This window comes from Phalacrocorax carbo, chromosome 15 (genome assembly GCF_963921805.1).
Source record: "Phalacrocorax carbo chromosome 15, bPhaCar2.1, whole genome shotgun sequence".
Classification (NCBI taxonomy): domain Eukaryota; kingdom Metazoa; phylum Chordata; class Aves; order Suliformes; family Phalacrocoracidae; genus Phalacrocorax; species Phalacrocorax carbo.
The window spans coordinates 9578613-9589092 of NC_087527.1; the positions used below are offsets into that span (position 1 = coordinate 9578613).

At 48.2% G+C, this 10480-nt stretch overlaps 1 protein-coding gene and 1 long non-coding RNA gene across 3 annotated transcripts in view; one reads left to right on the forward strand and one right to left on the reverse strand.

Annotated features, from left to right (window-relative positions):
* SETD1B (SET domain containing 1B, histone lysine methyltransferase) overlaps positions 1-7161 on the reverse strand; it is a 53111-nt gene extending 45950 nt beyond the window's left edge. The window contains exons 1-5 of one of the 2 annotated variants that reach the window (XM_064466130.1): positions 6497-7161; positions 6032-6186; positions 5502-5600; positions 4741-5011; positions 1420-1532 (exon numbers count right to left, since the gene is read on the reverse strand). In XM_064466130.1, coding sequence (XP_064322200.1) covers positions 1420-1532; positions 4741-5011; positions 5502-5600; positions 6032-6186; positions 6497-6569 — 711 coding nt within the window. In that variant the 5' untranslated portion in view covers positions 6570-7161. Of the gene's footprint in view, positions 1-1419; positions 1533-2261; positions 2308-4740; positions 5012-5501; positions 5601-6031; positions 6187-6496 lie in introns of those variants that run through there. The other variant, XM_064466131.1, reaches the window with a different exon arrangement.
* Positions 7162-7667: 506 nt separating this feature from the next.
* On the forward strand, positions 7668-10047 carry LOC135315795 (uncharacterized). Its single transcript, XR_010375278.1, has 2 exons — positions 7668-7809; positions 8497-10047. It is a non-coding gene; the product is annotated as an uncharacterized LOC135315795 (long non-coding RNA).
* The last annotated feature ends 433 nt before the right edge of the window (positions 10048-10480 follow it).

Sequence of the window (10480 nt, forward strand, 5' to 3'; positions counted from 1 at the left end):
GTGAGGGGGAAAGCAAATGTCAGTAATTGACTAAACTACAACAGCAAACAAGCTTGTTGGCAGGTTCTAGTGACAAGAACATGATGCAAACAAAGTTATCCACAAAGCAATAATTTTGGTGGTAATTGGGAAAAAAATCAAATCAGGATAATAATATAATACATGAACACAGTATCTACAGAAACAATCTGAAAGATAATTACAGCAGGGACTACTTTGGGGGATACCATCAATTCAGTGTTTTGCTGTTAACCCTGAAAAAGGAGTAAGAACAGATCTGTCCATTTTTATTTGACATGTGCTGTAACCAGCAGAAATTAAAAGCAAGTCCCTGCTCATAGCAATTCCCAGCAAAATCACGACTTGCCTCCCTCCTGCCTTTAAAAAGACCTTGCTGGGAGATAAAGAAGAATCAGCCTCTTCATGATTTTGTTAAAGAGGATACCGGGGTTTCCCCTTGTTGCTGTTGGGCTAGTTGGTGGGAGAAGAAGAGAATTTTAGTTTTTCAGATCAATGGGATTTTCACGTTCAGTGTACAGCTCTTACCTGTCCTGAAAACATCTGATCGCAGCATAAACGGAACTATGGCATTTTATTAAGTCGTAAGAGTGCAGAGGCATAGAGAGAATGAAAAAAAAACCAACCTCTGCTAAATCTATTTCAAATTTGATGCCTTAAAGTGGGTTCCTAAGTCACAATCAGGAGCCAAAGTACATCTAGACGGTCAAGGAGGACTTCAGCTAAACAGGTTTTCCCTCCCCCTCATCCCAGTGGGGTTTGCAGGGCAGCACGTAACTGTACAAAGCCATTTAGAGGATTGTACCCTAAATATCAAGGGACCCCTGGAAGCCCTCAGGAATTCTGTCCACTGCTTTTACTAACAACTGATTTCAGTGACTAATCAAGATTCTGGAAAATTGATGCCACTACTCAAGATTTGACATCTTCCCTCTTTTAGCCTTTAAGCAAGTCTGAAGAACGTATGCGCTAAGGATTACATACTGCAGACGCTAGGCCAAATGTACCATTGTAAATCATTCCTCCTGACTTCAAGGGAATAATCTCATCTCAGGGACAGATCTGATCCAGTCCCCTTAACTGCAGGAATTTCTAATGTTAATAGGGCACATACTGTCGGTTCTGTAGGTATTTTTCATTCTGAAAGACAAAAAGCGCTTACCATGCTATGCAGACACCAGCATACAGATTAGCCACATGCACTGCATTCACAGAGAGTTACATTTGCTTTAGCAATTATGAGCAAGTTATATTTAAATGTGAATTAGTAACATCTAGTGAAACTATGGCAAGACAAAAAACAGAAGCTAAATTAGAAGTGTTAAAACACTAACATTAATGATGCATTTGTTTGGAATTTTTAAAAAAGTTATTCTTAAAAAAAAAACCAAGCAAACATACCTGGAGAGCTTCATTCACAGTTGGCGATACATCCTGTTCAGTGCCTACAGGAAGGGTCTGAGGAGTGTAAAGACCATTAACGAGTAGTTCATAGAATCGCATGCGGGTTTCACCTGCACAGACCACAATGGAAGAGTTGATTAAACAGAAATAACCCAGCCTATGTAAAAATACATATTCTTGACACCCACACAACCCTGCTACCTCTCCCAGCCTACTGCATCTGCGTGACAGAGGAGCAGGTATCACCTCTAAGGCTTGTAGGGATCATTTTTAAATAATCTGCTGGGCAAGCGAAGTCAGACACTCTCTTCTCCAGCCAAGACAAGGAGGTTTCTAAATCCTTTTTCCTCTTCTCAGCCTGCTTGGCAGCTCTGCTCTTCACCATGCTTTCTGGAGAGCAGCAGCTTCCCTCCTCTCCAAAGTGCCAAGCAAATAGCTTGCCGATTTGAGAAGTGAAACTGTCACCCAAGGGACAAGCCTCTGCCAACACCCAGAGCCACTTCAGAAAGCTCTCCCAACACACCTTGCTAGCAGAAACCGGCTGTTATTAATGCAAACACGAAGCAGGGGAATGCCGAGGACAAAACCGTTAACATTGCTTTTCCAAAAAGACATAAAGTAATCCTTTTTTCCACCCCGCCCCCCCAGGTTAAGTAGCGCTCAGTAGCATCCTTCAAAGAATAAAAGCCCAAGAAGCAAACTGTCCCATATATTGTTACTGAGCCTTAGCCTTTCCATTCCTAAATTCTACAAAGACAAAATTTTATAATATTGGATTTTTCATTACTACAAAAACCCAATCCTACTTATTTTGCAGTCTGTAAGAAATCTGTCATCACCTTCAAAGGCAACAGAATCACACCCCGAAACTGTCTCAATTTTGCTCTGAAAGATAAAGAATACATAGAAAAATGGAGAGACCCAGCATCTGAGCCCCAAAAAATTAATTCAAGCAAGATGTCCCCCAAAACAGGACTACTTTCATGAGGCAGTCCTGCAGGATCAAACCCCAAACTCCCTGTGAATCACTCTACACAATTTGAAATCAAAGCACCCCTTAGCACAACTCTGCATACTGGAAAAGACTCATTTATCTTGAAAAAAAATGCTGCAGATGAGGTTATTTGGTTATCAAATCTCATTTCATGAAGTCCTGAGCCACATCCTCAACTATGTAAACTGTTTTAGTTCAACTAAAGTAATGACAAAATAGATCTCTTCAAGACAAGAGCTTGAAGAGATGCTTGAAATATTAACACACACTGCCCCCCTCCTTGCCCCAAGACTACAACGCCGTAGATATGGAAGTGTTAGGCTTACTTTAAAACTTGTTTTTAAGTAAATACAAAGTAATTGTTAGAAAGTTTCATAATTCTTCCTACACCCCCAATATAATGCAGTAAAAGGTACAATTTCGTTTTCAAAGAGGTTTATGAATGTGAAATGATTCCTATCTATTTCTCTAAAGACAGGTGATTATTAAGTATGTCCATTCTGTAGGTGGATAAATTGAGCCATAGAAGTTGCTCTGAACTAGTCTGTCTTCGATGAGGAGACTGGATTGTTTTAGTTCCAGATTCCCAGGCCAGGCCTGTGCTCTGACAGATAAAATAATGCTTTTGTTCCTAATACTCATTTTACTAGACTATGAAAATCAAGTTAACCAACCTTTCATTCTACTGAAAAGCTGAATACTAGAAAGAAATTTTGAAAACTATACATACATATTTTAGGAACGTCCTAACCTGCTAATGCTATTTTAGGAATAACTTTTTTTACTTAGTTCTGACGGATTACAGCAAACTGACAGTTGACAGTCTTACTCTTTCAAAATGAAAGAGATGCAACTGTGGAATAAAATACCTTAGAAGCATACAGCTGGCAAACAAAACAAAAATGCAGTTTGAAACTAAGACTTCAATCTTTTCTCCCAAGAAACAGAAGCATAAAACCCCCTCATTTCCCTGATGCGCAGCTAACTTTCTTGAACAGCTGTCTGTTCAAGAGTTGCAGAGTAGTTTATAAACGGAGGAGAACAAGGAGGAATGCAGTACGATCAGCCTGTTTAAAACGCTGCTCATTAAGACATCCACCACTTAATGAGCCTCCTTTAGCTTACATTATTAAATCTACAAATAGTTAATTTGTTCTTAAATGTAATTTTTACCTTCAAATTTCAAAGTACACGGGGGAAAGAGCATGTCTGTAAAAATTAATGATACCAGAATCTCAAAGTATACATATGTAAGGTCAAGCTTAACTCACAATAGAAAATATACTACTACTACTGTGATTTTTCTTCTAATGGTGATCGGTAATGTCAATAAACATCCTACTATACCCTCTTACCAGATGTGGCACACCAACTGCTGTATAGGTTGTGCACTACATTGCTGAAACCTTTTAACACAGAAAAAAATATCAGCTTTTTTAAGAAAATTTTAAGAACAACATACTCTTCCCAAGAAAGAGTGCAGTAAGTCAGTTTCAAACTAGAAATGCCATGTTTGCAAGAAGTACAAGCAGCAACTGACCTACACCTCCTCAGCTTTAGACATTTTCTAAAATTCAGGCAGACTTTAGCAAAGCCCTTCACTAACACACTTGAAGGAAAGAGAAAAGACAAAGCGGTGAAATGCAATGCTTTCATACTTCCAGAAACTTTACTGCGCTCCCCAGGGCTGGGCTCTGGGGCCAAGAGCCGGCTACCTCCAGGACTGGGAGCTCCTGTCGCTTTAAGAGACGGTCTCACACTTACACACTCGCGCACACACTGACAAGTGCTGCGTGTGCACTCTTTTGCTGCCAGCCTCGAGTTAGCTGCTAAGTATCACTGAAATGCCAGGAACGCAGGGGACAGCACCCAGCCCTGCTGCCACCACCAGACTCCAGAGAGATTTGGGTCCCAGGAACCCCAAGGTTTGCCCCAAAATCCCAAGTTTACAAAGCCAAGTGCCAGGGGGTCCGGCAGCCCCAAGAGGCAGCCGAGCACGGCCAGACTGGGACACGGAGATGGGGTGCACAGGAGGCCTCCGAAGGCAGAGAGCAGGGGACGGGGCAGGGTACAGGCAGGGGACGAGCAGGATGGCAGCATTTTGCAAATTACAGGGCTGTCTCCTAGCAACAGACAACACATTTGGCTCCACGTGACTTGCAAAGGCCCCAGAAACCAGACCCGCTCGCAGGGGGACAGGAGCACTCCCTTCGTATTCTTAATCGCCGGGCCCTTGCAGTCTGCAACAGCCTCTCGTTTAAGGAGAGGGACGGCCAGGGGCACTGCAAACCGCAAACGCGTCAGGCTGAAACATGCCCCCTCACCTTTCGTATCCAGCTCCACATGGATGATGTTGCCCATGACAGAGGTGTTGTGAAGGTGCTGGACAGCCTCCCGGGCACCCTTGACAGTGGCAAAGATCACTTTGGCGATGCCCAGGTGCTTCTTGTTCTTAGGGTTGTACAGAATCTCCACCTCTTCTACTTCGCCGTATTTCTTGCACATGTCGGTCAAAAAGTTTTCGCGGATGTTGTCATTCAGCTTGGCAAAGGTGACCTGCTTGGGAGGCACTGGCCCCACATAAAATTCATCAATCTGGAAACAGGAACAAGGTGGGGGTCGATAAAAACAATCATCATTAACGAGCGTGGAGGAGGGCGTAAGGATGGCACAGGAGGGAGAGGGTTAAAGCATCCTACAAACTTTCAGGAAAGAAAACTGCCTCCAAGGCTCTGGGATGAGCCCCGGAGCTGAGCAGAGCCTCTGCAGCCATTCATTGAAACCAGCTCCTTTCTGGGCTACCAATATGTATTTTGAGCAGTACTGTCAGCAGAGAACCCCCCTCCACTGCCCCCCACCCAAGAAGCCCCCAAGACACAGCTCCTAAACCTTCAAGTGACCTCGTTAGATGCATTGATTTCTCCTTATCTCTATGGAAGAGGATTATTGTTAAACAGTTTGCCAAATAATAATGTTAATAGGAATATGACTGTCATTTAAACGGTCCATTAAACTATTTGGAACTGAAGCTTCACTCCCGGATAAACAAGACTACAGAGCTAAACCCAGAAGATGGGGGCGGTACCTTGAATTTGGGGACAGACAGCTCCAACTCCTTAGTTTTGGTCCATATTCGCCCTATTCTGGGATCCCTGACACAATCCACAGGAGCAATTCCCGAATTCTGGGAGGAGGAGAAAAAGTACAAAACCAGCAATAACAGGGCTTGAAATTTAAGACACAAATAAAAGAAAAAATAAACCCCGAGGAAGCACGGGCTGTCTCAAGGGAAAGGGAAAGCGCACAGACACACACATACACACACACACGTGTCAAATTGCAATACTGCTGGGAAATGCACACAGATTGGAAACACAGAAATAAAGCCGCAGGTTTGGGCTCTTTGGGCTCCTGACAGTTGAATACACAGTGTCAGGTGGCGGTAACTTCGGTGGCTGTGTGTGTGTCCCCCAGACCTCCCTCCCACACACATGTGCTACGGCAGGGATTACCACGACCCGGAGGGACCCCCAGCCCCCAAAACGCCGGTAAAACGGAGGCGGGGGGGAGGGACACACAACACAATGGGGGAAACCCACGACCCCCCCCACTCACAGGCATGCTGAAATGTTGCCCATCGTAACGGTAGAGTTTGTGCTGTCCTTTTTTCAGAGCCGGGTCAATAATCAACTTGTAACTTCTCCAATGGTGATTTCTTTTCTCGACAGAAGTGCTGGCTTGCGTGCTGTTCTCCATTCCGTTGATCCAACCTGGACGGCGGGGGAGGGGGGTAAAGGAAGGGGGAAAGGGAAAAGAAAAAAAAAAACCCACACGGAAAACCATAAAGTTAAAAAAAATATTCAACAAAGACACCTTCTTTTTTTTTTTTTTTTTTTTTAAACGAGCCGTCCGCTCTACACACCCAGGCAGGGAGGAAATCCACCGCGAACCGAGCCCTAAAATGGGGGACTTGCCAGCCGGGTCCCCCCTCCACCCCAGCCAGACAAGAGGCAGAGAGGGAGGAGGAGGAGAGGAGGGAAAAAAAAAAGGGGGGAAAAAAAAAAAAAGACCCAATCTCACTTGAACTCTGCTTTTTGCCATGATCTTCAGGGTGCTTGGCTTTTTCCCCCGCCTTGATCTCTCGGAAAGACATCGCGCTCGGCGGCCGATCGTCTCCGGGCGGCGAAAGGCGAGCTCCCGTCTCACATGGGGCCGGTTACCGGCGCGGGCTGGCCGCCAGGCTCCTGCCTCCCGTTTTCGCGAGCCACCACATATTGTGTGTGCTCGCTGCTGGCGGCGGCGGCCTCCCACAATACACCGCTGCGAGCGCCGCGAACGCCTAACCGCCCTCCGCCGCCTGCACATTCACGGCGGCCGCGCCGCGCAGCCCCCGGCCCGCGGCCGCCCGCCGCCGCCCCGCCGCCGCCGAGCGCCGCCGCATCGGCCGCCGCCGGGGTGGGTTTATTTTTTTTTCCTCCCCGCCCCGGGGTTAACGGCATGCGGGGGGGCGAGTGGAATCTGCCCGCTGCATTTACCTTAGCGCAAACTGTTTCTAAACAAGATGGACCTATAGGTGGGACAAGTTGTTTTTTTTTTTTTTTTAGGGGAAGACTTCGGCGAGCCCCGACCGGGCGGCCGCGGGCGGAGCGCGGAGCTCACCGCCCTGCTGCGGCGGGGAAGGGGGGGGGCGCCGCCGCCGTTCAGGAGACACACGGCCGGGGAGGGGGTGAAGGCGGAGAGGATGGGGGGGGTGAGCAGTTTTGCTTATTAAAGGTCCGGGGCCGGCGGCAGCCAATCAGCGGGGAGCTTCCATTTTGTTTTAGGTATTAAAGGCCGGGCGGCGCGGTCCCCCCGCCGCTCGCCGGGGCGCGGAGCCGGGCGGAGCGCGGCGGGCTCATGGCGCGGCTGCGTTCGGGCCGCGGGGCCGCGGCAGCTGGCCGCGGTCGGGCAATTGGCTGGTTAAAGGCAGCGGGGCGGCCGCAGCCAATGGGCGAGCAGCTTCCATGGGGCTTGAGTTATTAGACGGCGATGTAAAAACATCCTTCAGCAGACAGCTAAGGAGAGGCCAACAGATCAGGCAGCCATTTTTCTGCAATGGAGCGAAATGGCCAACTGGGCTTTTCCTTTGTTCCAAAAGGGGGATCCGCCATGTGAATCCGCACCGTCCACTTGCGGGGAGCGCTCGGGGTGGTGTTCATATCTGGCACCATGCTAGAGGACTCATGAAGAAGGAAGACTTAAAAAAAAAAACCAAACCAAACAAACAAACAAAATCTTAAACAAAAAAAATGCGGACTTTTTTTCCCTTACGATTCAGGATCCATCTTTGTCTTGTGTAACTAGGTCATGGCACACCCTATGTCAGCAGTTAACAATTTCGAATGCCAAAAAAAGTAAATACATTCTTTTTAATTTTTTTTTTGTTCTTGTTTTGGGGGTTTTTAAGCTTTACAGAGCTCTCTGATGACTGAGCAATAAATTTTAAAGAGTATTTCCTGTATTAAACACTTGATTACTGGCCATTTTTATTAACTCCTTTGGTGCTTATAAGGTAATGTTTTAAATATTAAACATAGAAATAGTGCATTCCGGAAAAAAACAGGCAATTTTACTATGATAAGCTTTTTTCTTTCTTTCCTCTTACGTTGTAAGTACCCAATCCATTCTGTCCTTGCTAAGTGTAGTTTTCATGTTAATGTTACTGAAGTGGTCCTTATTGCTAAGCCTTCATTTGCATGTCTTACGTTTTCGTCTGCTTATCTAAACCAATTTATGCTTTTTGAAATATTTTACTTATAAAGCAAAATACCTGGCTAAGAGATGCTTAAAAGTTGTTTACAACCAGTAAACGTTAGCCAGGTGTTTTCACACTAACATGTGCAGCCTAAAATTGTTAAGAACATTTTTAACGTCTGCGTGCTCTGTGGAAAAACACTGAATGTCCTTTTTATGTACAGAGTAAATCTGCCACAGGAAGGTAGATTTAAGCCTCGAGTAGGAGTCCTCGATGCGTACGGTCAGTCAACATAGCTGGACAACTTTTTCTATAGCTTTTTTTCCCTTTTTTTTTTTTATGCTAGCCCACTGCCAGACAAAGATCCGTAACTATCTTGTCAAGATCCGCTTTGACTTGCAAACTTACGAGAGAAGTGGTGATCCAGATCATATATTTATAGCCGTTATTTAAAAAAAAAAACAAACGCGTTAACTTCACCTTCAGAGCTGCTTTCAACTATGGTGCGCGGGTAAGTAAACCCTTTTGCCCTTGCAGAGAAACATATAGACCAGGCCTGTGCGGCTAATGTTATTGTCCTGGGCGGAAAAATCCTAATGGTCGTCTTTAGGAGCGGTGGCGATCTCCTTCGCCTCAGATACATCTAACAGCGTCTCTAAAGCGTCTATTTTTCAGGGAGGGATTTCTTTTTCTGCACAAAGTGCTTGGTCGTCTGCAGCCCTGGGTTTTGTTTTTGGGTTTTTGGTTTTGGCTTTTTTTTTTTTTTTTTTTGCGGAGAGACGCCGTGAATCCATTGCAGGCGTTACGTGGCTGTTAAATTTGAACGCACACACACAAAAAAAAAATCTGCCTGCGAACAGTAAGATGTTACTGAGGTTGATTTTTTTAAAAGGCGAAAAGGCGTTGGTGGTGGTGGTAAGGATCCCTTACATGTTTTATCCGTCTAATTACTGAAGCTCGACAAAAAAAGCAACAAAATGGGGGGGTGTTTTTCAAGACGGTGAGTCTTAATGGCGGATGTATCACTAAAAAGCACTGTAAAATCCTTCATACCGAGAGGCAGTGACTTGGAGAGAGGGGGGAAAAAGGAGGTCTGGAAGTAAATCCAAAATGAGGGAGTTTCCTTCCAAGTGAGGGACCCTTTGCAGCCTGAGTTTTACAGTTGGAGAGCCGTGACGCAGTTGATATTCACAGCAGTTGTGCTTTAGTGCAGCCACCCAGCCCATTAAATGGCCTCCCCGCCGAAGTCTGGTGGTTTTATTATGTGAAAGCCTGCGGAAGCACCGTGTCCCGGGCGCCGGGAAGGGCGGTTGGCGGCGGGCAGGGCGCTCCCGGTCGCGCTCCATGTTGTGTGAGAGTAGCCGCCATCATGGCTTCTCCTTCGGTGCCGCGTTCTCCTCAGGGCTGGGGCGGCGGCGAGGCGGGCTCTCCCCCACTGCCTGGCGGCGCTTCGCGTCCCGATCACTGGAGGGAAATGGCCTTTTTTTTTGTCTTCCCCCCCCCCCCCCGCCCCAGTCTCCTTTTTCCCGCCCCCCCCTTCCCCCACCACTTTGTGAGGGGTTGTGGAAGGCGAAGCCGAGGAGGGAGCGGGGCGCCTGGCAGCTTTTTCTCCCCGCGGCTGCCGCGCACAACATGGCCGCGCCGGGGAGCGCCCTGCAGCAGCGGGAGGCAGCGCTGCGGGCGGCGGGGTTGGCGCCGCTCCAGCCCGGCCGCGGGAGGGGGGGCGGGCGCCGGCCGGGCAGGGAGGACAAAGGCAGCTCGCATTAATGCAGGCGAAGCCCTGGGTGCCTATAAATAACGCCGCCCGCCCTCGCCTTCCTCCCTTCCCCCCGCCGCAGCTTCCCGCTCGCTGGCTTTTATAAATGCCAAAAGATGAAAGTATCCTAATGCGGGGGGGGGGGGGGGGGAAGAGGAACAAATAACAGCCTTCCCCCCCCCAAAAAAAAAAAAAAAAAAACACCCAGGCAGTTGTGGAGGGGGGGAAGCCAAGCAAATGAGCAGCCGGCGCTGGCCGCGGGAGGAGCAGGGCGGCGTCGCCAGGCTCCCCGCCTGGAGCGGGCTGCGCTGCGCCCCGCCAACGCGCCGGGGGGAGCGCGGCCGCCGCTCGTCACATGGCTCTTTGTTGTTCTCCTTCTCCTGCCCCTCCTGGGCTTCCCCCCCCCCACCTCCGCCATCGCCCAGCCGCTCCGCCGGGGCAGCCGCTGCCCTGCCTCCTCCCGCCCGCAGCCGGGGTGGGATGGCCCGGCCCGGCCGGCCTGCAGCGCCCAGCTCTCCGGGCCCGGGCTGGCGCGGAGCCGGCTGCCGTGCTGCAGTGCGAGCCGCCATGGCCG